This window comes from Aspergillus ibericus (assembly GCF_003184845.1).
Source record: "Aspergillus ibericus CBS 121593 unplaced genomic scaffold BO80scaffold_47, whole genome shotgun sequence".
Classification (NCBI taxonomy): Eukaryota; Fungi; Ascomycota; class Eurotiomycetes; order Eurotiales; family Aspergillaceae; genus Aspergillus; species Aspergillus ibericus.
This window is the reverse complement of record NW_020292145.1, coordinates 209,344-235,904: the sequence shown is the minus strand read 5'-3', so window position 1 is coordinate 235,904 and position 26,561 is coordinate 209,344. Positions and strand designations below refer to the sequence as shown.

At 53.3% G+C, this 26,561-nt stretch overlaps 9 protein-coding genes across 9 annotated transcripts; 3 read left to right on the top strand and 6 right to left on the bottom strand.

Annotated features, from left to right (window-relative positions):
• Positions 1 to 4: 4 nt before the first annotated feature.
• Positions 5 to 1,990, bottom strand: BO80DRAFT_437988 (putative ABC transporter; the record flags this gene model as incomplete). The annotated part of the gene is made up of 7 exons (XM_025721021.1): positions 5 to 499; positions 550 to 629; positions 680 to 1,030; positions 1,064 to 1,139; positions 1,189 to 1,447; positions 1,496 to 1,736; positions 1,801 to 1,990. Coding segments are annotated over 7 exons (1,692 nt in total), but the record flags the coding sequence as incomplete, so codon positions are not given.
• Positions 1,991 to 3,195: 1,205 nt separating this feature from the next.
• BO80DRAFT_415230 (glycoside hydrolase family 28 protein) lies at positions 3,196 to 4,774 on the bottom strand. Its single transcript, XM_025718138.1, has 2 exons — positions 3,862 to 4,774; positions 3,196 to 3,807 (listed from the first exon to the last, which is right to left on the bottom strand). Exons 1-2 carry the CDS (start codon positions 4,489 to 4,491, stop codon positions 3,343 to 3,345), a joined length of 1,095 nt encoding a protein of 364 aa, XP_025571593.1. The 5' UTR covers positions 4,492 to 4,774; the 3' UTR covers positions 3,196 to 3,342.
• Positions 4,775 to 8,715: 3,941 nt separating this feature from the next.
• Positions 8,716 to 9,562, bottom strand: BO80DRAFT_482533 (uncharacterized protein; the record flags this gene model as incomplete). The annotated part of the gene is made up of 1 exon (XM_025723412.1): positions 8,716 to 9,562. The coding sequence occupies one exon, from the start codon at positions 9,560 to 9,562 to the stop codon at positions 8,876 to 8,878; it is 687 nt and encodes a 228-aa protein (XP_025571592.1). The 3' UTR covers positions 8,716 to 8,875.
• Positions 9,563 to 9,682: 120 nt separating this feature from the next.
• On the bottom strand, positions 9,683 to 12,076 carry BO80DRAFT_428425 (arginine--tRNA ligase). Its single transcript, XM_025720250.1, has 4 exons — positions 11,648 to 12,076; positions 10,283 to 11,577; positions 9,798 to 10,211; positions 9,683 to 9,751 (listed from the first exon to the last, which is right to left on the bottom strand). The coding sequence occupies exons 1-4, from the start codon at positions 11,870 to 11,872 to the stop codon at positions 9,745 to 9,747; spliced, it is 1,941 nt and encodes a 646-aa protein (XP_025571591.1). The 5' UTR covers positions 11,873 to 12,076; the 3' UTR covers positions 9,683 to 9,744.
• Positions 12,077 to 12,118: 42 nt separating this feature from the next.
• BO80DRAFT_428424 (phosphatidylinositol phosphate kinase family protein) lies at positions 12,119 to 13,803 on the top strand. Its single transcript, XM_025720249.1, has 2 exons — positions 12,119 to 12,601; positions 12,656 to 13,803. Exons 1-2 carry the CDS (start codon positions 12,332 to 12,334, stop codon positions 13,415 to 13,417), a joined length of 1,032 nt encoding a protein of 343 aa, XP_025571590.1. The 5' UTR covers positions 12,119 to 12,331; the 3' UTR covers positions 13,418 to 13,803.
• BO80DRAFT_504917 (cytochrome b5 reductase family protein) lies at positions 13,652 to 15,016 on the bottom strand (the record flags this gene model as incomplete). The annotated part of the gene is made up of 4 exons (XM_025724453.1): positions 14,734 to 15,016; positions 14,531 to 14,673; positions 13,855 to 14,480; positions 13,652 to 13,801 (listed from the first exon to the last, which is right to left on the bottom strand). Exons 1-4 carry the CDS (start codon positions 14,736 to 14,738, stop codon positions 13,652 to 13,654), a joined length of 924 nt encoding a protein of 307 aa, XP_025571589.1. The 5' UTR covers positions 14,739 to 15,016.
• A 31-nt stretch (positions 15,017 to 15,047) lies between these two features.
• On the top strand, positions 15,048 to 16,476 carry BO80DRAFT_428423 (GIG1 family protein). Its single transcript, XM_025720248.1, has 2 exons — positions 15,048 to 15,480; positions 15,730 to 16,476. The coding sequence occupies exons 1-2, from the start codon at positions 15,366 to 15,368 to the stop codon at positions 16,368 to 16,370; spliced, it is 756 nt and encodes a 251-aa protein (XP_025571588.1). The 5' UTR covers positions 15,048 to 15,365; the 3' UTR covers positions 16,371 to 16,476.
• A 4,261-nt stretch (positions 16,477 to 20,737) lies between these two features.
• On the top strand, positions 20,738 to 22,805 carry BO80DRAFT_428421 (serine/threonine-protein kinase RIO1). Its single transcript, XM_025720247.1, has one exon. It carries the CDS (start codon positions 20,772 to 20,774, stop codon positions 22,467 to 22,469), a length of 1,698 nt encoding a protein of 565 aa, XP_025571587.1. The 5' UTR covers positions 20,738 to 20,771; the 3' UTR covers positions 22,470 to 22,805.
• Positions 22,806 to 24,652: 1,847 nt separating this feature from the next.
• On the bottom strand, positions 24,653 to 26,423 carry BO80DRAFT_482527 (uncharacterized protein; the record flags this gene model as incomplete). Its single annotated transcript, XM_025723411.1, has 2 exons — positions 25,767 to 26,423; positions 24,653 to 25,703 (listed from the first exon to the last, which is right to left on the bottom strand). The coding sequence occupies exons 1-2, from the start codon at positions 26,159 to 26,161 to the stop codon at positions 24,653 to 24,655; spliced, it is 1,446 nt and encodes a 481-aa protein (XP_025571586.1). The 5' UTR covers positions 26,162 to 26,423.
• Between the last annotated feature and the right edge of the window lie 138 nt (positions 26,424 to 26,561).

Sequence of the window (26,561 nt, the reverse complement as noted above, 5' to 3'; positions counted from 1 at the left end):
CAACCTGGTAATCGATATAGTGAAAGACGTATTTCCAAAAAGGATTGAGAATGGTCGGGGTGACGAGGAATCCGCCGACACTCATCCAGAGACCGTTGGCGAAGGCGACGAGGGCGAGGGCGATGACGAAGTTGGGGAAGAGGGAGGTCATGAAGACGACGAGGGATTCGGCGGCGACGAGGTCGAGGAAGAGCCACATGACCCAGGTGAAGAAGGAGGTGGCGGTGGGGTGGAAGTTGGAGAGCCAGTAGGAGATGATGGAGAAGAGGAGGGAGATAAGGACTGGGTTGTTAGTCTGGGGATGGGGATGGGGATGGGGAGGGGGAGGGGAGGGGGAGGGCGTACAGAGAAAGGGAAGGCCGATGATAAAGTTGGATAGGATGAAGGGTAGGGCGCCATAGAGGCCGTTGGCGCGCTCTTTCACAAAGGTGGCGCGGTCTTCGAGGAAGGCGGGGACGTAGGCTACGGCCATGAAGCTCATGAAGGCGGAGCCGAAGAACTATCCATGCCATGTTAGCTATGTCTTGGAGGTGGGTTGAGGGTGCGAACAATTGCATTGATAAACGGTTGAATGCTAGACTGTTTCGTAGGCAGACGCAGCCAGACGGTTCCCATCATGATAGCCAGCCCTAGACAAGTTAGTATCATTAGTCTCGCCGGTGTACTGAAGTATACGCACCCAGGTACATGACAATGCGGATGCCGTATGCCACAACATCGCGATAACTCTTGATAAAGGAACGATGCAAGAGAGAGAGGGTAATGCTAGGGATTCCCGGATGGCTGAAATCATCGACATCAATTTGTCCTGCTTCACTTTCGGATAGAATGGACCGCTGCGAGCCCTTATCATTCAGCGATGCAGCAATCGTGGAGTTGCTCCATCTTTGATGAATCTGCTGAACTTGTTCCTCGGAGGCGACCTGCGTGCTGCCGGTAAAGTCGGAGCTGACCAGATCGAGGATGAACTCGGCGGGGTTGGTGTTCCCAGGCAGAGTGAGGCCGATGCTGTCAAAGTAGCTCGGGACATCTGCAACAGCACCATAGTAGCAAGTTTTCCCACCTGACAGGAGAAGGAGTTTGTCGAAGAGCTGGAAGGTTGCTGTCGACGGCTGATGGATACTGGCGACGATGATGAGCTGGGCAATGTCAGCGTCCTGCATATCCCACGACTGGATTACCCCGTACATTGTTGGCAACAGCCAGCTTCTTGACGTAGTTGATCACTTCGAAACTCGCGGCCGAATCCAGTCCACTAGTAGGCTCATCCAAGAACAGAATCTTCGGGCAGGTCATGAGTTGACTAGCCACGCTGACCCGCCGTTTCTGGCCACCACTGATGCCTTTGCGGATGGGGGTGCCCACCAAGGTGGAGGCCTGGTTCTGAATCCCAAACGCGAGTAACAGGGTCTGGATGCGCTCCTCGCGCTGAATCTTGGTAACCGAGCTAGTCGGTCAGGGCCAGCCGCGATAGACACTATTGGTGGAGACATACCTAGGCAAGGAGAGATCGGCAGCAAACTTGAGGGTCTCGCGCACCGTTAGGGAGCCGATCAGCGCATCCTCCTGCTCCACGTACGAGGTCAGTCGACCAAATGTTGTATTGTCGACCCCGGTCCCATTCACGTAGCAGTTTCCGGTGGTCTTCGCCCCGGATGAAGCCGCGCGACGAGCCAGGACGTTCAGCAGGGTAGTCTTGCCGCATCCTGAGGGGCCCATCAGAGCGACCAATTCACCTGTTGTTGACCTTCATCAGCGTTTGTTCCAGATTCCGTCTGCATCCGTGGGGGAGCAACCAACCTTGTTGAACCGACCCGCTGATTCCCTCGATCAGGTTCCGGGGCTGCTTAGTGTGACGGTCCTTGACGGTGACGGTGAGATCATGCCAGGAGAAGCTGCTGACGGTATTGTTCCTGAAGAAGCGATGGTCCTCATTGCGCTCGAGGTCAGGTTCGGAACCCTCGAGCTTAGGAGAGAGAGCTGCATGCATGACTGCGGAGTGAATGAGAGACAGCTGCTGATCGGGAGAGACCGAACGGTCAGGGCCACTATCGAGAAGATAATAGCTGAGCACTTCGCAGACACACTCTCGACCACGCCTGGTTCTTCAACAGTCAGGCTGGCTGGGCACCAATACAGCGAGTGAGCAAAACGGCCGGTCAGAGCGCAAAAGAAGGATCAGAAGCGAAGAGCGGAAACAAGAGGAATATATAACCGACTGGGAAAGCGCCATTCCTCACCAGAAGGAAATCTCATTGACGCCCCAAACATGGTGGCGGTCGGATTGTCCTGAGCAGCCAGTGGTTGAGGTCCCCGGCGAAGCCCGCAGCAACGGCGTCTTGACCAGACCAGATCGGCCGTGCAGCCCGACGAGACGAGAACTTTGACGACGGCGTTCAGCACGAATGCTAGCAAAAGAAACGAGGGGGCACTATCAGCTGCACCGGAGGAATAGTCCCTCGGCCAGGACCGAGCCACAATTCCTATTGTGCCAGCTGAATTCAGCCTTGTCGATCCGCTGGCCCCAGTTGCCTTAACTACGGACGGAGTAGTCGCCGGGGGTTCAGCCATCCATCCGTCCGTCATCGGCGACTTGACCTGCTCGGATCCCCAACGTCGATACGAGGGATGTATCGGACCGCGCGCGAATTATGTTCCGTCCAGAGATACCTTGACACCTGAGGCTAAGTATTACTCTGGTAATCTCACGATTCCACTCAGCAATCAACGTGATAACACCCTCTCTCCTCCGTACGGAGTACCTCTTATCACATTCCTGTGTGACCATCACTGTCGATCTCCTCCCCGTCCGTTCTAGCTCCGTCCACTCCACCAGGGGCTGCAGACACATCAGCACCGCTCTTTCGTCACACAGCCCACGATTAAGTTGGCGGTGGTGGGAACCAAAGTTTCGTCGGAGATTCACCCTCAGGTGGCTGCTCGGATCAAGGGGTCCGGGGTGCTTATTGTGACCACAGCTTGGCATGAGACAGGGTCGGGGACTGACTATCGGGGGATTTTCACAGTGACAAGGACTGGTGTGTGTGTGTGTGTGATTCGGGCGCATCGCGTCGGTTCCCCCGATAGGTTAGCAGATGGCCAGTCCGGATTGCAAGGCTTCGGCCGAATGATGGGGGAATTACGGAGTACGCCGTACGGAGTAGGTATGAAATGGAATGTTCTCTGGGACCTAAACATCGGCTCCAGTCGCTTATTACTCCCGATACTCTAATTAAGCACTAATACAACGGCTCTGACTCATGGCCAGAGAATAGAAGGAAACCATGCACCACCAACCAGCGTGACTATCCAGTCACGGAAGACGCTCGCGAGAGAGACCATTTAGTCGCTGCAAGAAGCACCGGAGGGAACGTTCTTGCACTTGGAGCTCTTCTTGCCGCCAGTGACGTTGACGCCGCTCCAGGTCCAGTCCTTGCAGCTGCCGGAGCCACACAGGATGTAGATGTCAGTAGCAGAGCTCTTGACGGTACCGGTGACCTTCTCGAAGGTGATGTCCTCGACCTTGACACCGTTGGTGGGGGTACCGGTGGGGCTGCCGTTCTCGTAGTCCTGCTCAACGACGATACCGTACTTGGAGATGCCGGAGAGGGTGATGTCCTCGAACTTGACGTTCTCAACGGTACCGGTCTTGTCGTAGACGGTCTTGATGCGGACACCGTTCTGGGAGTCAACAACCTTGGAGTTGGAGATGGTCACGGTGTTGACGGTGTTGTCGCTGCGGCCACCGATGGAGCCGATGGAGAGACCGTGGCCACCGGAGCAGTAACCGTTGGTGAAGGTGATGTGCTAGTGGACATTAGTGTCTGGCAAGATACCTGGAAGAAGATGGGAGATACATACCTCACCCGAGTTGATGGCCAGGCAGTCATCCTGGTTGTAGACGGTGGCACCGTCGATGGTGATGTAGGTACTGGAACCAATGTCAAAGGCATCGGTGTTGTGGCCCTTGCTGGTACCGGCGGAGTTGTCGATGGTGACATCGGTCAGGGTCAGGTGGTCGGACTGGATGCTGAAGCCCTGGACGGGGGTGTTGTAGATCTTGAGGCCGTTGATGTTGGACTGGTTGAGCTTGTGGGCCTTGAAGAACTTGGGCTTGGTCTTGCCACCGTTGCTGCCCTTGCCGTCCCACCAGCGGGAACCATCGCAGTTGATCTTGGCGCCGGAGGCCTGCTTGACGGTGATGTCGGTTCCGGACATGGAGATGAGGGGACCCTTCCATTCCTTGTAGCCGAAGGTGGTCTCACCCTCGAAGATGACGGTGGTACCGGACTTGAGGCCAGTCAGGTCCAGGGTCTCACCAGCGGGGACAGCGATGTTGTCGAGGGTGATGGTCGAGCAAGAGGTCTTGCCGGACTTGGCAGCAGAGGCGGAGGTGAAGGTGCAGGAGCGCTTCTCGAGCTCGAGGGGAGCGGCAGCGACCAGCGCGGCGCCCACGGTGGCGGCCACGATGGAGTTCTGGAGGAAATGCATGGTGAAGATAAAAGAGTGGAACCTGGATCAACCGGGTATGATTAAGGAATGAAGGACGAGGTGGAATAGGAAAGAAAGAGAGAAAGAGAGAGTGTGTGATGGGGAGGAAAAGACGACCATAGAGAGGGAGGCAACCGATCTATATGTAGGTTTGTGGTCAGTCCCCATCGTGTCTCCTTTTTCCGTTTTCTTCTCCAGGAGGTTCTGTTTCCTGGTGGACGGCGAGACATCGGATGTCTGGGAGCCCCCGACGGACCTTGGAAGTTAGATCGAACGAAGAGCGACGGCGGTTTGAGAGCGAAATGAAGTGGGCTTTTGGATGGCGGTGATATCGCGTGCCAAGCTCGCTAAGCTCGATGGAATCAATGGAAGCCAGGGTCCGGTGGAGTCGATTCGCCCGAACGGTTCCTGGCGCCCAGTAGGGCCATCCATTGGCCAGGCTGGAACTTTAGGCATCCGGGTTTTCCTGCTTTCGGCTCCCTCCCGAGACATTTTTAATTGTTTGGCTGTAGCACCTCTAGTCTACAGAGTCCTGCTAGTCGGCAGTTAATATCCAGTAGTAGCATCATGATCCTGCAGGCGGCGGCGCTGCATCCTCCCCTCAAAACGACCAAGAACGGCATGGCAGGTGGCAGAGGGTCGTGTTCGGGAGCCTCCTACAGATCGGCAGCAGCACGGTGCGGCAACCGTAGCCCTACGTTCAGAGTCTCTCCCGAGGTACTCCGTAGATCCGACACAAACGGAGGTTGCCGCCTCCGATCCATACCAGACCCGGGCGACTCGATTCCGCTTCCAGACACCTGAAACACACGGGTCCGGCTACTAGCTGCATTAGCCAGGGGCATTGTCTGACAGGTTCTGCACAGGATGCAATGCCAAGCGTAAAAGATTAACTTGTTCCACCACGTGCAAGCCTGCTGGCCTGGGCAACCCGAAGGCTCCGGCGCCAGCTCCATCACACCAGACCGGCAAAACCGATTGCCCGGATCTGTCGGGAAACCTTCCGAGATTGTATCAATCACACTCCGTACGTTCTGAGGAATAGATCATTGAGTCGACAATATCTACAGAGGAGGTGGTAAACAACTGCGGTGCAGGGAAACCAGCGGGTACGGGTTTCAGTGGAAACCGCATATCAAGCTTCGACAAGCCTCGATCGAGGAGCCAGACTCTGGTCGAGAGCTCTTGGCTCTTGGCACTTGGCCACCCCTGGTCTCGAAGCAGAAGCCGATACGAGTAAGGGGCTCATGGACGTCTAGGGATTCTTCTCAGCTCCGTCCATCCAAGTTGACAAAAAGCCAATATGCCATTATGCCGACCCACCAGCAATATCAAAGTCGAACATCCTGATGATGGTCTCGAAACGAGGAAAGTATAACGGCCTAAGAGCTATGCTGTATACAGGTGGTTCTCGGAAAAACGGAATGATATTAATCTAAAGAGAAAGACAGCATCCGCTCAATAAATCTAAGTAATGAGCCAGACTCCAGCCGGCTAACTAACTAGTCCCTGGCAGCAGCCGCTGAGTCAGGCCAGCCACACTGGGTCCCGTCACACCATCCACGGCATTTCCATTCCTAATCCTATCGACTAGCCAGGATTAGAGCCGTCCGAGCTTGAGGCCGTCTCGACTCGCTCGAGACTAGATATCATACATCCCAATCCAGCAGGAGATGACTCCTCGGAGGGAACTGTCAGTCCGACGTTCGCAGTCGGAATCCGTGAGTGAACCAGTCAGTCTCGTATAGATTCACCCATCAAATTAAGGGTTGAGACATTTAGGATCATCTGATGATATCCACAGGGTGATCCCTAGGTAGTTGCTGATTGCACTGGGTTGGCAGCTATCTAGGGCTCTGAGTGGCATCGTCCCCACCACTTCCCCGCCAGTGTCAGTCAACCCACCTTCTGGAATTAAATACCCCTTTACTTGCCGAGAGAATGCCGGCTATCCAGTATCCATCGTATCCCAGTCTGTAGTGACAAGATTTCTGAGCCCCAGGTGTGTTCGGAATGACTGCACAATCCGATGAAGAACAACAACAACAACCAGCGCAAAAACAACGAACTGAAGTAAAACTTGGCAACAAATACAACCAGCCACAAAGTACTTCTACTTTGCAGGTAGAACTAACACCAATATCACAATCAAGTCCTACTTCCTAGTTCCCACAATCCATCCGAAGCGGACGAAACCCCATAAGCCGGATAAATATGAATACAAGACGAAAACTCGGAAACAAAAGACCCCCCCCCCTTCCCCAAAAACCCGAGTTATACACTTACGTCGAAGTCGATGCCGTCCACTCGTATCTTCGTATCCGTATCTCCACGGAGGTCCTGTAGCCATACCACAACTGACGGTCTCTTCCTAGGTGGAGATAGTTTTCTTGGGTGATCCAAATCTCTAATTGAACCGCGCAGCACTAATGATGAGAGAAATCAAGCAGCAGGATGACTTCTCTTACGTAGGTGCTTATACGCGCATCGTGGACTACTAATTTATGTGGAGGCTTTCAGTCATATGAAGATATATATTGCGAGAGGTTAGGATGCTCAGACTAAGATCGTAAGACATCTCCCGTAAATTTCGCGAATCGGGACAGTTTAAGTCCAGTTGATTAGAGTTATACTTTCCGCAGTAGAAACCAATAGCTTCAGGTTGTAGTGTTGCAAAGATACCATCATATATAAGTTATCATAACATCATAGTATAATCTTCATCAACCGATACCCTCAGCAACCATTCCACAAAACAGAAAGACAGTACTCAACGGCAGACAAACCAGACATTGCATTATATGCGTGGAACATTTTGCCGGATCATACTAAATATGCAAATGTGAGCTTCACACGCGTTTTATGTCATACCACTCAGCTATATATCCTTACCACGTAAATCACACCAGATATACCCAACACCTAGGTACTTGTGTATTTGCCCCTCCGCCTATCTTATACTATGAAGCATACATAAACAACTTAATTATGAAAAGAACCCTTGAAAGGATCGAGATTGGATGAATGTACTAGCTACGCTTTTTCCGGTTATTAGGATAGGTAGAGTATTTAAAGCCTTCGTAAAAAGGAATAGAAGCGAAGCGAAGCGAAGCTAGCTGTTATGTATCTATCTTATCGATTTATCGGTATTTCATGGTCTTTTGGTTAGTCGTTTCGGTATAGCTGTCACCTTTTATATATATACTAGTATACGGCTAGTACACATCCCTATCTAGGGCATGGAAACATTCCACTACGAAAGTAAATGGGCTTGCGAACTGAGGAGGATTTGTAATTGAGTGAATATAAAACATGTGTTTGGTTGCGCTACGAGGTCTCGTTGGGAGGATAGAATAGTACACTAACTTCATATAGATTCACTTCAACAATGGAGAGAATACCAGAACCATGATCCTATACTCGACTTTGACTCTCACCAAACCCTCCTCAAACAACCAATTTACAAACTCCACCGCCTCTCCCTGAAACCTCTTATCCAGATTCTAGATACAATTTCTAGTAATACTTCTATAACCGTCCCAAGCTCCATATTATCTTCTTAGGCTAAGTCCCCTAAGCATAGACTTTTAAAAATTATGGAATTGTTATTGGACGGAGGTAAATTCAATAGAAGAGAGTGAATTGAGTAAAAATAATTAGAATAGTGGTGGTAGTGATTTATAAAAATTCTCTTATATTCCAGCTGTCTACAATAGAGTGATCTAATCAGGTAGTAGTCTCAGACAAGGAAGGAAATAACTAGTAGAAAATTCCAGATATGATGATGAATTAAGCCTTGTAATTGAAGATTTCAGTTATTCAGGGGATAAAAGAAGACTTTTATTCTTAGAAAATTGAGTTGTTAGTACTAAGAGGATCTTTACGATAGTATATCTTGGATAGTAGTAAGAAATCATAGTAATGATAAGGATCTCGGATTTAGACACCTTACATGGTGACAGTAGCTCCTGTATTGACATTTTGGTTCTTCGGACTCATCTCTACCGATTCCGCTCAAAAAATATTGCTAGTTGAGTGAATTCAAGAAAATATGCTAGACATAGAAAGCTATCCGATTAGCTACGGCTTGATTTCAAGTAGTAGATGTATGACAAGCCGAGAGTAGTGGATTCTCCGCAATAGTATCCCGTGCGAATTGGCATCGGATGTCTGATTCTATCTACTACATGCATTAGCTCTCTTGCTGCGGTAGCTCATTGACAGGTCCAGTTCGTGCTCCTAGGGATAATCGGAAGAAAGGAAATAAGAAATATCCTAGGCGATCAGAAAACTCCAACCTCACCAAGACATCTACTTCTACTCCCAATTTGCACACTCTCATACTTCCAACAATGCGAGTAATAATCAAGACACCCACCAAACATCAACAATGCGCAACCCAATAAACCCTCTCCAAAACCCGCGGCTTAAACCCACGCTGCAACGTAAAGACCCTCCTCGCAGTAAAAGAAAACTTCTTCCGAACAAAAGCATACAGAGGCCCCAGTCGCGGGAACCCCTCCGCGGGATGATACACAATATCCTTCATAACGGTAAACTCTACACCATCACTTTTGAGCTCAAGGATCCTGACATACAAGTCTGGCCGCTGGAAAACAAGCATGCGTCTCCAGCTGGCTTCCCGTCGGAGGTACACGTCGATGTGGTGCGGAACGAACTTGGAGGTGAGAGGGCTGGCGAGGAGAGGGAACGAGAGGGTGAACAGGTGTCGTCGGAAGAAGATTGGATACCAGAGTTTTGTGAGGAAGGGGTTTTCGGGGCAGCATGGTTCGTGGGGAGTGGGGATGTAGTTGTTGGAGGGCTGGAAGAATAGGGCGATCTGGAGGCGGTGGGAGTGTTGGATGACGGTGTTCCAGAAGTGACATACTCGTTGGGCGGAGGTGAGTAGTGTGAATGGGTCGACGTGTAGGAGGATGGCTTCTAGTAGCTCCGTGATGAGGAAGACTGAGTGGGGGGCCACGGTTGCGTGGGGTTGCGTCGATGGAGGGGAGGTAAACTTGCTCCGCCAGGAGACATATGCTCGATGATTACCGGTCGGCATGATGGCCATGTTGGTGTGTGCGATAGAAATATCCAGACGTGGCAGACCATAAGTACGAGTAGAGTTCACCGGAGTTGGCTCCCGACAAGCATAACCCTGACGAAACCACTACGAGCCATCGGAAATTCGCTAGGCTAAAGAAATGCTTGGTATTGTCTAAACTATCAGAACTTATTTTTATTTCGCTTCCATTACATGCTGCACACTGGTTAGCTAGATTCAGCAGAGAGACGGGCAAACATACCGGTTGACAGGGCTGAGACCCAAGATGCGCATACCGTTGTGCAGCACCTGGCGAGCCGACTCGTACAGAGCCATACGGGCCTTCTTGGTCTCCGGCTCACTGCCCACCACCTTGAGCACGTCGTAGCTCGAGCTCAGCACGTGGGTCATGCGGAACAGGTAGGTCAAGATGGTGGTCGGCTCCAGAGTCTTGGTCGTGTTGAGCAGCACGTCGGGCCACTGGGCCAACAGACGAGCCAGATCGGTGGCGTGGGTCTCCGTCAGCAGGTCCAGGTTGGCCGTGTCAAGCTCCTCAACCTTGAGGCCGGACTTGCGGACAATGGAGCAGAGACGGGCGTGGGCGTACTGCAGGTAAGGACCAGTGTCACCCTCGAACGAGGTCATGGCATCCAGGTTGAAGTCGTAGCCGTTGATACTGCAATACCATTAGACAGGTTCAAGGACTGTGGCCCGGCATATAAGTGGAGGATGGGGGGGGGAACATACCGCTTGCCAGTCATGTCCTGCACCATGACGGACGACATACCCAGGATGTCGGCCGTGCGCTCAGGGTCGGCCACCTGCTCGTACTTCTCGGTGTTCTTCTTCATGACCTCGTGCATCTTGTCACGGACATCCGCGAGGATGTCATCCAAGAACTTCACAGTACCCTTACGGGTGCTCATACCGCGGACCATACCGAAGTTGATGTGCTGGCAGCGCTTGGCCAGCTCCTTGTGGCCCATGAGCTCAGTGATCTTGAACAGCTGAGCCAAGTGGAGATCCTGCTGTGCGGCAACAACGTAGATCATCTTGTCAAACTTGTAGGCCTCCTCACGCTCCAGGATGGCTCCGATATCACGGGTCAGGTAGAGGGGAGTGCCGTCCTTGCGGATGATGATGGCCTTTCCAAGCTTCTTGGCACCGTGCTTGGTGAAGTCGACGATGACGGCGCCCTCGGACTCCTCGGACACACCGGCCTTCTCCATGGTCTCGTAAGCGGAGGTCATGCTCTCCTGCTTGATCTGAGACTCGCCCGAGTAGACGTCGAAGTCGATGTTCAGGCGGGCATAAGTCTGCCTGTACTTCTCAATACTGAGCTCACGGAAGCGGCGCCAGAGAGCAAGAGCATCCTGGTTTCCGTCCTCCATGCTCTTGAAGTAACGGCGGGCGTTCTCATCCTCACTAACATCGACGAGCTTGGCAAGCTCCTTCTCAAGCTCGGCAACGTCCTCACCGGCCTCCTTCTTCGTCTTGATCTGCTCCTTGAGCTCCTTGATGGGGCCATCCTGCTGCGCAACAATGTTGTTGATCTTGACGTAGACGTTGAACAGGTGGTTGATAGGGTCCTTGGTCAGCTCCTCCTCGCTTCCGAACATCTTGAAGCCGTTGGCAAGCAGACCGTACTGCTTACCCCAGTCACCGAGGTAGTTCATCTTGATGACATCCCATCCCATGACAGTGTAGAGGTTGGCCAGGAAACCTCCGATGATGGTACTCCGCAGATGACCAGCATGGAAGGGCTTGGCGATGTTGGGCGACGAGAACTCGACGATGATCTTCTTGCGACCCTGGGAGGCATCGGCGGGGTCACGGAGACCCTGGTTACCGTTGGTACCGAAAGCCGCCTTCTCCTTCAGAATGCGGCTGATGACGGTGGAGGTGATGCCTGCGGGCTTGAAGAAGAACTGCAGGTGGGCACCGAAGGGCACAGGGGGGAGGATGAGGTCGGACTCGGGGAACTTCTCGGCAAGTTCCTTGCACAGCTCCTGGGGGTTCTTCTTAATCTGAAGAGAGGGGACCTACAGAATATCACGCTACATTAGTGGTGGGCGTGGCATATAAAATTATTCCAATTGTTTTTATGCATACCGGCAACACCAAGTCACCCTTGTCCAACGAATTCGTCCATGCGATACGGGAGAAGATTTTCTCAGCATCAATACCGGTGGCCTCGGACAGCTTCTCAGCAATGTGCTCTCTGTAGATGTCGACGGGGTTCAAGGAGGGGAAGCAGTTGGGGAACTTGGAGGTCTCGGAGGTGGACTGAATGCTGAGCCCCTCCACGGAGACAGCAAGGTCGGCAGGGGACGTCATGGCGGCAGCTGGAGTCGGATAAAGCGTCGCGGTGGAAAAAGACGAGCGCCAGGGATTTAATTGAGGGGAAGAAAGAGCACCGCGGTGGCAGGAAAAGCGGCGATTTTGTGGACTGTATGACTGGACAGTCTGGAAAATGGCGTTGGAAAATCGCCGGGCCCCGCTTACCAGATGACGACCCATAAATGGAGGGGAATCTCTGCTTTGGAGGGGAACATTTTCTCTGGCTTCGCCTCCATTCGGCATCGCATATTGCCTGGGCGGTGAGCGTTGACTCATGGTGGCACGTGACTGTATCAGCTGATCGGTCCAACCCTGACCTCAACCCTACCGTCTCAGGGTTGCCTGTTTTGGACGGACAACAATCCTGACGTCACCCGCTAGAAGCCGTCCAACCTCCTCCTACATAGCACGACGTCGTGCCAACAACCATGTGGTATCATCAACACCACCGTGAAAATGGGTAGCCGTCGCCAGGCCGCTCTATCCAAATCCATCCAACTCGCCCTGTTCCGCGACCCATCGACCTTTCGCAAAACTCTCATCGGACGGCTTCTAGCCTTCTTCAGCATCTTCTACATCAAGCTCTTCCGCTATGGCAGCAATCTATTCCGACGACTGCGCAGTGAAATATGGCAGATCGACGAAGATGAATACAAGGCGAGCTTTCGAAATGAGAAAAAGACCGTCCCGTTGAAGCCAATGGGCGATCTGGGATTGTCCGGATCGGTACAACCCTTCAATATGGTCGCCAACCTTTGCATACTGACTGACATCTGATAGACCTTCTTCAGAACCTCCAATGGCAAGTTCCTCGTCAAGAGCCTCCCCCGACACTTTGAACATTCCTTCTTCCGCGACGATTTGCTCGAGCCATACTACGAGTACATGAGTGGTCATGCCGATTCCCTACTAGTATGGATTACGGACTATGTCTACGCCCCGTATAGGACCATCGGAAGTCTGCTGGGCAGCACGCCGGCGCATCACATCATCATGGACAATGTGCTGTACGGTAAGGATGATGACCCCGCCGGCGATAAGTGGGAGACCTATGACTTGAAACCGACCGATTATTTCTACCCGGAGCGGGATTTGGTGCCCGATCCGCTTGTCAGCGAAGAGACGCTGCACAAGATTGCCGACCAGTTCGACGACAAGATCCAGCTGACTTGCGAGCAGTACGAGTTCTTCAAGCAAGTCATGGAAGCAGACACGGAGTTCCTCCAGTCGTCTAATGCAGTGGATTACTCGCTGTTTTTGGTGCGGTTTCCAGCCTCCTCGGACCCTGGCGTTGTTGGCAGGAAGAATTCATGGCGCCTCGGTCTGACCTCCGCCGATGGCAAGTGGAAATATCGTGCCGTGCTGCTGGATTTCTTCTGGGCTAGACACAAGCTGCATGCCCAGGCCATGACTGGAATGATCCAGACCTTCAACGTCGTTGGCCGTCAAGGTCCTATGACGATTACGACAACAGCCGACGAATACCGAGAAAAATTCCTGGCTATGGTGGGCTCAATGATTGAAGTACAGCAGTCTGGCTAGACGTAATAACAATATCTATGAGACACCTGGCGCAAGACACGTTAATCGATTAATCAAGTGACATGCCGCTTCCTAGTGGATCTGGTCTTCTCGCATTGACTCATAACACCGTATATCAAGCACCCAACGACCAACGGTCAGCCTCACGGGCTTCTATCGACGATCTATCAATCCCGAAACTAGTGCAGAGACAGTCTCTGTCGTCCGCACTCGCCCAAACAAACACTGACATGCTTAGAAGCAGAAGACCTGGTCCTCGAGCTTGCTGACGGGACGGGCCTTCGTGTATCCGAGAGACTCGGTGGCCTTCTTCATGGCGCTAACCATGGGGGGAGGACCGCAGAGCAGGATCTTGATGTCACTGGCAGGGGCAGGGAGACGCTCCTATAAAAATTGATTAGCGGGAATGCCCGACAGCCATGTTCGGATGCACGAACCTTGATCATATCAGGGGTGACGAAACCGACACCGCCAGTCCAGCCCTCCGGAGGGTTGTTGAGAACATAGTAGATGCGGAAGCCGTCGTCCTCCTTGGCCAATGCCTCGAGTTCGTCCTTGAGCAGAATGTCGTCGGGGTTGACGTTGGCGAAGATCAGGTCCACCTGGGTGGTGTCGTTGCCGCCGTTGCGGGGACGGTTGCGGATGATGGCCTTGACAATCTGGAGCATGGGGGTGATACCAGTACCTCCGGCAATCATACCGATGTGACGGCACAAGTTGGGAGTGTACACCATGGCGCCCTTGGGGCCACGGACCTTCATGGTCTGGCCGACCTGCAGGGTGGTCAAGTACTTGGAGATATTACCCTGGGGGTAGGCCTTGACGAGGAGATCGAAGTAGCCAGCCTCATTGTCGGAAGAGATGGGAGTGTAGGAGCGCACAACCTCCTTAGGCTGACCCTCAATGGTGGCGGCGAGAGAGATGTGCTGACCGATGGGGAGACCGAGGATGTCGGTGGGACGGGGCAGGGCAAAACGGTAGATGGTCACATTGTGGGAGATATCGGTCTTCTCCTTCAGGGTGAAGTGCTGGAATTCGCCGGGGTTGAGGACCTTTCTGGGCTCTGAAAAATGTCAGATTATGGCAATCATGCGATCAGGATTCGGCACGCACTGTTGCTGAACAGCTTGTAGCCCACCAAAACAGCGGCGATAGCGACAGCGAAAGGAGTCAATTCCTGCTTGAAGAGGTAGGTTCCGGCAATGAAAAGGGCCGAGGGGATGAAGGCCCCGGTGATGTTCTCGGGGGAGAAAGTACTGTTGCGACAGCTTTGTCAGCCACGACTCAATCGCGGTGGAAGGACGGAATGCGCATACCTCATGTTGGCGATTGCTCCAGCGACCCCTAGAAAATCGGCGAAAAGACCAGAAACCAAGAAAAGAAAAGAAAAAGAAAAAGAAAGAGGAGGGAGGGGAGGGGAAGAGGAGGTGAAAGAAGAGGAGAGGAGAGAGGGGAGACGAGGCGGAAGGCGAGAGACCGAGTCGGGTTTTGTGACGGTAATTTCGGTCCCGGTCACGGGAAGACACTCCCGATCGGGCGACAGACCGGCTTATCGATAAGTTTGTTGAGAAGATCCACCGAACCCTTCGTAGATACGGAGTACTAGTAGATAGCGATACAGTATCCTGTCTAGCGATGTAAAGGAAGGAATAACAGACAGCATGTGATGCGGCCATCCTCGCCGATGTGCGGAGCCCCCGTGTCTACGCAACCCTGCCCAGTGCAGTGCCCAGCCGTGACGACCAGCCAACGCAGCGCGGAATTCAGCCCCGTTGAGGATGACTTTCCTGGGGTAAAGATTCCCGCGCTCTTCTCAAGATTGGGCCTCCTGAACTTTTCCCTATCTCGTCCAAGAATTCCGATCTTTAGCTCATCCCTTGTGGAGCCTAGCACTTAATTCCGACTCTACTACACTGCACTCTTCCCACCACCGTCTACCAACGACAGCATGACGCCCGAGGAACCCCCCGCCTTCAATCTGACCGAGGTTGATCGTCAAGTCCTGGCGCTGACGGACGACGAGTTCATCCTTCATGACTGGGAGGATCTGAAAGCCATCATCGGTAGGTGATTCCATACCACCCACATACCTCGATTCTGTCTACCTAGACAGTACTTACCCCTCACATCATCCTTCCCCTCTCCCCACTCCTCCCCCATCCCCATCTCCATCCCTCCCATCTGCTACCCCGATGGTTCCGCATTCCTGTCCCTGAACCTGAACCTTCCCCTCCTGTTCCTCCCCAAACCCCCAATCTTACCCCCCATCCCATACAGATACTCCCAACTAACCAAACTAACAAACGGAATAGCACGCAACGATCTCGGCATCCTAAAACGCAAACCCTCCGATCTAACCCGCTACCTAGCCTGGTCCCACGAAACCAAACTGAAATACGGCACCATCACCAACTACATCTGTCAGCATCGCTTAGGCTGGGAGATTCCCCCGTCCTCCAGTTCCAGCAGCAGTACCAGCACCAGCACCCGCACCAACACCCCCTCCACCCAATCCACATCCTCCACCTCCACATCCACAGACCCCATCTTCCCCTACACCAACCCCATCCCCTTCGCCCATCCCGACGACTACAAAATCCTGCGTAACGATTGGCCGTACGGTCTTACACCCGATATCTCGCATCTGGTGGTGTGGTTGCGGACTCCGGTGGCTGTGAAGCCGGAGAACGGGGACGTGACGGAGGAGTCGAGGGCGTTGATTGAGGGGTTTGTGCAGAGGGTGTTTGTGGAGAGGTTGGTGAGGGAGATTACAGATGTAAATGGGGAAGGGGAGGGGGTGGCAAAGGCAAAGGCAAAAGACCAGGTCCTCTGGTTCAAGAATTGGACGGCGTTGCAGAGTGTCAGGAGTTTGGAACATATTCATGTGCTGGTTCGGGATGTGCCGGAGAGGATTCTGGTCGAGTGGACGGGGGAGGGGGAGACGAGACATTAATTAGTCTTGGTGTTGAGATAGGTAGAGGGAGTGGTGATGAGGAGAAAGTACTACAGGCTCGAATCCATAGAAACAAGACAAGACATAAGATGGGAATCTTCGATCAACGATCTTAAGGTACAAAGCAAATCGAATGCAGATAAATAACAGTAAGTAAGGTCCATACGCCTGCCCATCCGTTCATTATCAGGTAGCAACATCAACACGAGTACCACACGTAGTTTACGACTTCTGCTCCTCCACAAACTTCAACGCCTCTTCGCGCGACACCACATCAATCGTACTAGCCTTCTGTCGGAAACTCACCCCGTAGCACTTCTCCGCCACGTGCAACATCTCCGGTCGGAACGTGGTGCAGATGAATTGGCCGTTGGTCGAGTCGGAGATCGACTTGAGCATCTGCGCAACTGCCGTGCGGTATTGTGCGTCCAGGTTGGCGTCGATCTCATCGAAGAGGTAGAAAGGTGCGGGATCGCATGCTTGGATGGCAAATACTAATGCGAGGGCGCAAAGACCTAGGTTGATTGGGTAAGTAGGGTGGTAATTGGAATTGGAAGGGTGGTGGAAATGGAGAGACTCACTCTTTTGCCCTCCACTGAGCTGCTGGATACGTTGCTGTTCGTCGTGTTTGCTGTTGAAGCTGACGCTGATGCCCACCCCGACGTAGTTTTCGACGCTTTCGCGGGCCTCTTCGTCCTCGGACTCGAGCTCATCTGCCTGGCGAAGGGCCCGGTCCGTCTTGCGCTGGATGATCAGGCGTCCACGGCCAGCGGGGACGAGCTTCTCGAAGACATTGGCAAACTCGCGGGAGACTTGCTTGAAGGTTCGCTCGATGGCCTCGTCCTTGCGTTGATCGAGCACGTTGATGAGATCGTCGATGGATTTCTCCGACGCTTCGAGTTCTTCTCGTCGGCTGGTCAGGGTCTCTCGCTGCTTGGTGAAGCTGTTGTACTGCTCGAACGCCTTCTTGTTGACGTGAGAGTACTTTTTGAGACTCTCGTTGACCTTGTGGAGCTTCTTGACGACGGCGTTGGAGTCGGTGTTCTTGTATTTGGTGAACGCCTCGTCGGGGAGGACTCCCAGGTCACGGATGTTGGCCGCACATTCGGCGGCTTGCTTGGTCAATGCAGCCTTCTTCTGCATGCTCTTTTCCATGCGCCGCTGGTGCTTCTCGATCGACTTGGCCAGTTCTTCCAGTTCTCGCCGGGTCTCTGCGTTTCTTTGCTGGAGGTCACCCACACGCGCGTTAGCTTGCTCGATGGAGTCATCAACCTGCTGGAGACGCTGGCCCAGTTTCTCCAACGCCTTGTTGAGGCGCTTCATCTCCCGCTGGGTCTCCTTCAAGTTGCCTTGGCTGTCGTCGTCCGCCAAGTCAATGTCCTGGCCGACAAGTTGGTCAAGGCGGGGGTTCAGGTTCTCCCGCAATTCCACCTCCAGGACGGACTTCCTGGCTTCCAGCTCACTACGTTGGCTGGAAAGCTCCTGGTATTGACGCCGGAGGTCTTGGGCTGTATTGTTGAGAGTCTCCAAGCGCGCCTCTTCCTCGTTGCTCAGCGCTTTCTGGAATGCCGAGGACAACTCCGCCTCAAAGGCGTTGACTTGATCGGTCAAAGCTGCCAGGTTGCTCTCGATATTGCGAATCGCTCGCCGCTTAGCCTCAAGATCGTCGTTCTTCTTCTGGAGAAGATCACGCTTGGCCCGTAGCTCTTGTCGCATCGGTCCACTGCTGTTTTGCACCTGGTGTCTCTGTTGCTCCAACTTTTGAAGCTCACCAACGGACCTTGTAATGAGCTGGTCTAGTTTTTCAAGCTCCTTTCTGATCTCGGTTCCACGGTTCTTCTTGGTCTCATACTCATCCCTCCACTTCGCCAGGTTCTTCACCGCGTCGAGACGTGACTGACGCGAATCGTGGAAACCACCAGTGAGAGCACCTCTCTTATCCGAACGATCTCCCTCCGGGGTAATGGCGTTGACACCGTGACTCCGGGCATATTGCGAAGCGACCTGCAGGTTCGGGCAGATGATAGTCTTGCCAAAGACATGGACGAATGCTTTCTCATACTTGTTGTCATACTGGAGCTTTTCAATCATGGGAATCGTGTCGCTTGCTCTAGGCATGTTGATCGGCTTAGACCGGAGTCTGTTCAAAGGCATGAATGTAACTCGGCCCGCCTTCTCATGCTGGAGGATCTCAAGCACTTTGGTGGCGGTTTCGTCCGTGTCGACCACATAGTGGAACAGACTTTGACCCGCTGTGACTTCGACGGAGGTCCGGTACCGATCACTGACTTCGAACAGCTCAGCGAGCGTACCATAAACTCCCTCGAGGTTGTACTGGCGCTTGATTCTGCGAACGGCTGCGATACCGCGGCTCGTGTTGTGGTCCATCATCTGGGACAGATTGCGCTCGGCACGTTCCACTTCGTTGGAGGCATTCGACAAGATTGAGTCCAGTTTAGCTTCTTCTCTCCAAAGCTCCCTAACACATTGTCAGCAACAGCACAAAGGATTACTAGATCGCTGCAGTACGTACTTCCTCTGGTCCATTAACCGGTCTCTCTCATCCTTGGCAGACTGAACTTGCTGCTCGACAGAGTGAATAGTATCGCCTCTGCCATCGATCTGCTTGCGCAAAAGTTCGGCCTCCGGCTCCAAAAGCGCAATCTCGTTTTCAAGCTCCTTGATGTCTTCTTGGGTCTGCGCCATCACTCCCTGCACATTGGAAATAGAGGCATAGTTGTCCCTGATTTCTGCTTGCAGCCACTTGTCACGTTCGCTCTTGTTCCTGAAACGAGAGTTACGGCCCTGCTTGGCGTATAGCCGTTGGCGCGCAGTCTCTGCTTCCGTAAGCTGTGACTTGACAGCCTCTTCCTGGCCTTTCGCGGCATTGAACTGAGGCATAAGCTCTTGCAGTTCTGCCTCACGTTCTTGAATCGCACTCTGCACCGTCTTCAGATCCTCGTCGCGGCGGAGTTTCGAGGCTTGAGCGGCGACTTGGTTATCCGAGAGCGACTTGGCCTGCAGCTCTACCTGCGCAAGAGCCTTAGAGGCTTCACGACGCTCATCCTCCAGCTGTGCCTTGTCCACCTTCAAGAACTCAATCTGCTGCTTGCATTCTGCAATCTCGGCATCGATCTGGGCCATTTCCTTCTCTCCTTGAATGAAGCGGTCACGGTTAAGGTCTGTATCCTCGACACCCGTCTGCCTCTGTTCTTCAAGGCTGTCCAAGAAACTGGAGATTTCTTGTTGTTCGCGAGAGTAGATCGTATATTCCAAGCATCGGCGCTCTTTGTCCTTATCCTGGTAATTCCTTAGCTCATCCTTCTCCTCCTCCAGTTCCGCAAGACGCTCGTTGATAAAGTCCAATAGTTCGTCAATTTTGGCTCGCTTGTTGTTCGTTTCATGCATGATCTTCAGAGACTCCGCGCGGCGCGCTTCATATACCTGCGTTCCCGCGACCTCCTTCAGCAGGTTCAGACGCTCCGAATCTTTCATGTTGGTCAGCGCCGTCACTCGACCCTGCGGCACAATGTAGTAGGGGTTCGATCGCGAAAACCCGGCGGACTCGAGCAAGTTCATGACATCGGACTTGGTCGCGTTCTTGCGATCAAGAGTGTATTCATCCTTCTTCAATCCTATGGTCCGGCGAAGGACCACTTCCGGCTTGCCAGTGGGGAACCGATCGTCGGAGTTGTCAAAGATGATCTCAACATAGGCCGACATCACAGCAGACCCGGAACCTTCCTATCCATTTGTAAGTCTCTAAGCGGTGGCTCTTGCGGCGGATACGCACATGAAGAAGGGCCTGGCGTTCCTCTCGGCCCAGGTGGGTGTAGGCATCGCTGAGGACGAAGCGAATGGCCGCGAAGAAGTTACTCTTTCCGGAACCATTGCGACCAACGATAACATTGTGCTTCGGAGAGAAGGGTTCGATGACGGTCTGGTCCTTGTAGCTATGAAGCGATTGCAATCAATACTATGCGCCACCCATTATCGGTACCCATTTGCAACACACCTTTTGAAGCCTTGGATGATAATCTGTTTAACGTACATCTTGACGAGGCACGCGCGACACGAGGGATCGGGGTTAATCACAACAACAGCCAAGTCATCACGCGCCCGGGGTGGGAAAGGATCAGGAGCCTCGGCCCTGACTGGAGGTAGCAGGCGGCGAGGGGAGAAGGCCGCACGGAAGTTGCTGGGTCGATGCTGGACATGCGACGAAGCTGACCGGGACCACGCGTAGGCCATCCGCCCGGTTCTTGCACGCGTTGGGGAGCCGCGGGGTTCTGCCGGGCGGTGAGGGCCTGGATGGGCCCGCGCCCAAAGGTACCCATTTTTTTCAATTAATTGTTCACTCGCTTTCTAGCACACTCAGCATTCCCAACCATCAGTTCAGCCATGGCAGCTTCAAACGCTGATGCGCAAGCCTCGGGCTTGGCAGATGGTCAGGATCCGACGCACACCTACATCCCCAACCAGGGTTATGTGAACCCAGACGGCTCCCTCCCCACCATGGCGGGGCAAGACTCTGCGGCGCAGGAAGACCAGGAGGAGGACGATGACTACTACGATGATATCTTCGAGGAAGAACTCGACGAGGAGGATTTCAACTCATCCAATCCCGCCGATCTCACCAAATCCTACAACCGCCAGCGCAAAACGAACGAGCTGGCTGCCGACCCCAGTGCTCCCAAATGGACGTACCCGAAGACCAACACACAGAAACCGGTGGTGAACACCCGCGCCTCGGTGGACGATCAGGTCAAGTCTTTGACGAAGCATGCGAACAAGATCAAACTCGACGATATGCAATCCGGCCTCGCGACCCGAGGTGATCGCGGTGGTGACAGGGCCGACCGCGCCACCTCCGAGCAGGTGCTGGATCCCCGCACCCGTATGATCCTGCTTCAGATGATCAACCGCGAGATTGTCTCCGAGATCCACGGATGTCTGTCGACGGGTAAAGAGGCCAACGTCTACTACTCCATCTCCTACCCTGAGAACGAGGACACCCCTCTGCACCGCGCCATCAAGGTCTACAAGACGAGTATTCTGGTCTTCAAGGACCGCGACAAATATGTGACGGGTGAATTCCGTTTCAGACAAGGTTACAGCAAGAGCAACAACCGCGCGATGGTCAAGCTGTGGGCTGAGAAGGAAATGCGTAACTTGCGCCGAATCTACGCGGCCGGCATCCCGTGTCCCGAACCCATCCACCTGCGTCTCCATGTCCTGGTGATGGGCTTCGTGGGAAATTCGAAGGGTATTGCCGCTCCCCGTCTCAAGGACGTCGAATTCAACGTCCCGGAGCCGGAGGCCAAATGGCGCGAGATCTACTTGGAACTGCTCGGGTACATGCGCGTGATGTACCAAACCTGCCACCTGGTCCACGCCGATCTGAGCGAGTACAACATGCTTTACCACAAGAACAAGCTCCACATCATCGATGTCAGTCAGAGTGTGGAGCACGACCACCCCCGCAGTTTGGAGTTCCTGCGTATGGACATCAAGAACATCAGCGACTTCTTCCGCCGCAAGAATGTCGACGTCCTTTCCGAACGTGCTGTTTTCGAATTCATCATTTCCGCCGACGGCCCGACCACCGTCACCCCGGCCGAGCCGATGCTCGAGGCCGTCGAGCACCTCTTCGCCACGCGCGCCGAGAAGGCCGAAGGCGAGCAACAGGGCGAGGACGACGTCGATGCTGCTGTGTTCCGTCAACAATACATTCCCCAAACCCTGGAGCAGGTGTACGATGTCGAGCGTGACGCCGAGCAAGTCCGCGCCGGCAAGGGCGCTGACCTCGTTTACCAGAACCTTCTCGCAGGCGGGAAGCCTTCTACCCACACCGACGACGAGGAGGCCGGCTCCGACATCAGCGGCGGCGTGTCCGTGGAAGGCTCCGACTCGGAAGAGCAAGGCGAGCAGGACCCCTTCGCGAAGAAGGCCCCCCGGGGTAAGCGTTTCGAAGACAAGGACGAGAAGCGCGACCACAAGCAAAAGGTCAAGGAAGAGAAGCGGGAGAAGCGCGCCAACAAGATGCCCAAACACATGAAGAAACGCCTGGTTTCTTCTTCCGCGAGGAAGAAGAAATGATCCATCCATTGATCATACTTGATACCTATTCTCTTTCGCTTTGAAGATCTTGGATGTTTTGGGCTTGGGAAACAATAAAAGTTGGTTCGGATGCGCACGATCTCATGATGTTTTATGACTGGGTTGCCTACTTGATTGGTTATGGTTGGATGCATATATATCGATTCTATGAGCATATAGACCTGCATATGGAGTGGTGAATCTGAGATACATAGGTCTTTTTTCCTTCCTCTTTTAAATGTTGTGGTGGCCAAAGACCATCTCTATACCAATATTTTCAGGCAGTTCAGTAAGGGCACCAAAGCAAGTTCTCCCTCTTTGCCATCCACACCCCTGGTCAGCAGATACTTTGTCAGAGGCTATACCGAACAACCAAACGCAGGGCCTTTATCGAAGGATGAAGTCAGATCCGTATGAAGCTAGATACGTACATGTTCAGACCCCGAAGGATTAGCCCTCCTTCCAATGCGTTGTTTTACTTCTTAGAAAGAGAGGAGATAGATGCTAGTAGCCACGATGTGGCCGCTTAGAAGTTGTGCTCCTGTTCGGGAACAAAAGAACCCCACGACGGGCTCCGCCTCTTCCTCCCCTCTGATCAGAAAAAGCACATCACCACCCCCACGTACTAAGTATGTATCGATGAGTGAATGAGGAACGACTAACTACCCGGGTACACTGAAGGATGATGAAAAAGGAAACAGGACTATAATTGTATAGGAAGTACGACACCCAAGAATGACTCCACCGCTAATTATATATTCTGGTGCTTAACCTGTTTACCACTGTGACACACACCAACCCACCCAGTACCACCATACAAGCAGCTTGCGCCAAAGCAAGCCGAAGTGGAAAAAAGCCACAAAAGCCCTCTTCGGTGTCTATGTCGCCGTCTAGGTCTGCAAAATCCCGTCAGCTTCAACTTCTCCTTCAAGCATCAAGCAAAGCTGTCCAAACAAGGCCCACTAGCTCGGGATACTCGGGGATCTGCCGCCACTTTAGCGCTGCAGATCCGCACCGCGGAGGGTTATGCATGTGCTTAGTGCTTACTTTTTCACCTTACGTCGTGGACTTTCTCGGGGACTTCTTGGTTTGTGTGGGATGAACCTGGACCTATCCAGTGCAGGTTCACCGATTTTGTTGACTACGAGGCCTCATATGTCGGGCTGATGATGTTGCATCTAAGCCTGAAGGATGGATGGCGTTGGATGCGATGCTTATCGAGGGAATGGGATTCGCGGAATCACTGCCCATAGAACTGCAGAGCACACGTCTAACGTGGCGCTCTGCTCGGCTGGCCCATTTGCTAGCCCAGCCATGATACATAGCAAACAACCCCCAAATACGTCAATCAGATACCGCCCTATACTTGTACGGTTGTCCTTACTTCCACTCACCAGGGACTGACACGGTTCTGCAACTCGACCTGCCTGTAGATAGCCGGTGCTCGGGGTTGATGGTGGGGAATGTGTCATTGTCGGGGAAGAGGAGGAGGGGATGGGGGAAAGGGTGGGTCTTAGTGAATGAAGTTTGTACTTTGTAGATTGGGACATTAGGGATTGTTGTCGTTATGCATGGATAGGGGGTGGGGGTGGGTTGGTACTCTTGATAGAGGGAGGGTGGAAAACTGACTGACTGTACTGACTTGTGGTGTGAAGCATCTTGACACGCTCGAAATGAGAACGAACCTGCTGACTGACCACTTCCATGGCCTCGCTGGACGGTGGGTCTTAGATGGGTATCAGGTGTAATCACATGGTCATGGAGTCTTGGGTCTGGTTTTTCTCTTTCGGGGGAAACGAACCAGATCTCATCGTTAATGCCGCGGATTGGCTGTGTTCAAGCGTTGAGGTGCAAATGTCCATGCCTCAGCATGTTATATCCAGCACGGAATGGGTATGCTGAACAATTGAAGAAATCCACGTAGACTTGTGCTCTAAACCGGGAGCACTTCGCTAATTGATATACTACCGCCTGATAATAGTTACATTAAAACCAGATGATCGTGCCGAAATCATTCATTAGTCCTTCGTCATTCATTAGTCCTTGGTAAACTGGATGGCCTGATCCAGTCACCCTTGTCCAAAGGGCCAGCTATGGTGGACACCACGGTTCATGTCATTAAATTCCCGCTCCGCGGGCTATAAGATTCTCTGCACCTGGCTCTACACCAAAATAAGTCAAGGTCATTGCGACGGTTCAGAGACGGCTAGAGGCCTTACCCAGTCCAGCTTCGCAAACACATGCACATAACTTCCAGCCTCCTGAAACTCAAAGCCATACCGCTGCAGGGCATCTCGGTTGACCGAGTGCCGTCGAAGCGTGGTCCACACTTTGCCCAGCACGAGATCGTCCCAGGGATATTGCATTCGTGACACCATTCTGTCGTCCACGTAGGATGTAAAAACCGTTTGGTTGTGCGTTTTCTGTCGTGTCTCCCAGCGGATCGGAGAGTGGGCATGGGCGAGGCTCCCACTGGACAGTGGTGACTCCGGCTGTGAGGGTCTGGGAACGGAGAATGAGTCGGAATAGTCTGGTGTCCAAGCGGAAGCGTGGGTTTGCCAAAGGGCGGGGACGCGCATGATGGGCGGCTGCCGCGGCCTGTATCTTGATGCAGGATCCGCAGGATCCCGCCGGGTAGCAGAACCGTAGGCTCCATTGCCCGGCTGGGCACCATGAAAGGACATAACACTGTGGCGTACTGAGGTCAGTAGGTCCGTAGTGTGGCTGTCGCTAGGATGCTCAGGGAAAGGATTCACTCCGGCACTTGGGGGCTGAGGCTGGGGCTGGGGTTGGGTCTGGTTCCGAAGCCGCAGGCGGCTGTCCATGGGAAAGGAGGGGCCGTAAAGCAGGTTTCCAGCGGAGGTTTCTCTCCAGATAGCGGCCAAGAATGCTACGAGCGCGTGCATCCACTGAGAGCGAGTTGGGGCTGACGATGGTCCAGCCATCGGTTGTTGGCCCTGAATGCGCAAAAGTGCGCCACTGCGGGAGGGGTCCGTAGGAAATGGGATAAGCCCGGTGCCATCCTCTGAGTCTGAGACTTCGGTCGTAGTTCCTAAGATTGATCCAGAGGGTGAGCTGGAGCTGGAGCTGGAATCTTCCACTGGCTCATCATCATCCGCTTCTGCTTCTGCTTCTAGCCGACGAGATCCCATATTCTCGGCCTGGTGGATGAGGATGGCGACATTGGCCGAGTCTAGCTCTGCAATGCTATCGCGACGAGTATTTGAATAGCCTCTGGGGAGAAAAAGAGTCAGTGCTAGCCATTGTTGGTAAGGTGCGACTCAGTCAGAGACTCACCCCGGTGAACCTTTCATGAGAGGTAGCATGGTGACGGTGAAATGCAACATGGACCTCTGGTGTTCCAGTTCGGCCTGGATTCGATGCAGCCTCCTATGCTTTATTATGCGCATTAGCCGCCTGGCTTCCATAGCGTTGGCGACGTCCCTCAGTTTGGTGCACGTCTGGGAGCAGTCCGTGGCGATCCAGAGCGCGCACGGCAGCATCTGTGGGACGTAAGAGGGATGGGAGTCCTTCAGGATGTCAACCAACTGGTTCAAAAACATGCCCACCAACTCCGCCTCCTGAATGCTCCTTTGGATCTCCTGTCGGATGGAGGAAATAGACTGTATAACTTCAAGGATGCCGTGGGACAGCTCCACGGTCGCAACGATGAGTGAGATGATCTCGGCCATGATGAAAAGTCTACCTAGAGTTCGGTAGAATGAACTTCCCCAGTCGAGAGTTGCTCATGATGGAGAAGGGGTTGGCTGGTTTGGCTCATAAATAGATTTGATTATGAGCCTTGTTGGGAGGATCTCGTTATGCAGGAGGAGGAATTGTTACCCAACTCACCACCGAACGACGGTGCTCACTTGCATCGCCACTTGGGCTGTGTGCGGTCGTTTCATAGAAACCTACGCAAGCAACGAGGCGACGAGGACTGAATGATTTGTTGTCTACCGATGAGTCGCGTCGCCCGGGCGTGCCCACACGCCCCGGCGCTTCCACACCGACTGAATCCGCCTAGGCACCGAAGAAACTGAGGTCTGGGGATGTCAGGGAGATCCGCAAGTGCCGGAGGACATGATTGGA

Excerpts from the sequence above, each read along its gene's own strand:
- BO80DRAFT_428424 (XM_025720249.1), top strand. The coding sequence starts at position 12,332 with ATGGGTAGCCGTCGCCAGGCCGCTCTATCCAAATCCATCCAACTCGCC. Across the intron at positions 12,602-12,655 it reads ATCTGGGATTGTCCGGATCG|ACCTTCTTCAGAACCTCCAA; the intron begins GTACAACCCTTC and ends GACATCTGATAG.
- BO80DRAFT_428425 (XM_025720250.1), bottom strand. The coding sequence starts at position 11,872 with ATGACGTCCCCTGCCGACCTTGCTGTCTCCGTGGAGGGGCTCAGCATT. Across the intron at positions 11,578-11,647 it reads AGGGTGACTTGGTGTTGCCG|GTCCCCTCTCTTCAGATTAA; the intron begins GTATGCATAAAA and ends GATATTCTGTAG. Across the intron at positions 10,212-10,282 it reads CAGGACATGACTGGCAAGCG|TATCAACGGCTACGACTTCA; the intron begins GTATGTTCCCCC and ends ATGGTATTGCAG.
- BO80DRAFT_428421 (XM_025720247.1), top strand. The coding sequence starts at position 20,772 with ATGGCAGCTTCAAACGCTGATGCGCAAGCCTCGGGCTTGGCAGATGGT.
- BO80DRAFT_415230 (XM_025718138.1), bottom strand. The coding sequence starts at position 4,491 with ATGCATTTCCTCCAGAACTCCATCGTGGCCGCCACCGTGGGCGCCGCG. Across the intron at positions 3,808-3,861 it reads TGGCCATCAACTCGGGTGAG|CACATCACCTTCACCAACGG; the intron begins GTATGTATCTCC and ends AATGTCCACTAG.
- BO80DRAFT_428423 (XM_025720248.1), top strand. The coding sequence starts at position 15,366 with ATGACGCCCGAGGAACCCCCCGCCTTCAATCTGACCGAGGTTGATCGT. Across the intron at positions 15,481-15,729 it reads GGATCTGAAAGCCATCATCG|CACGCAACGATCTCGGCATC; the intron begins GTAGGTGATTCC and ends CAAACGGAATAG.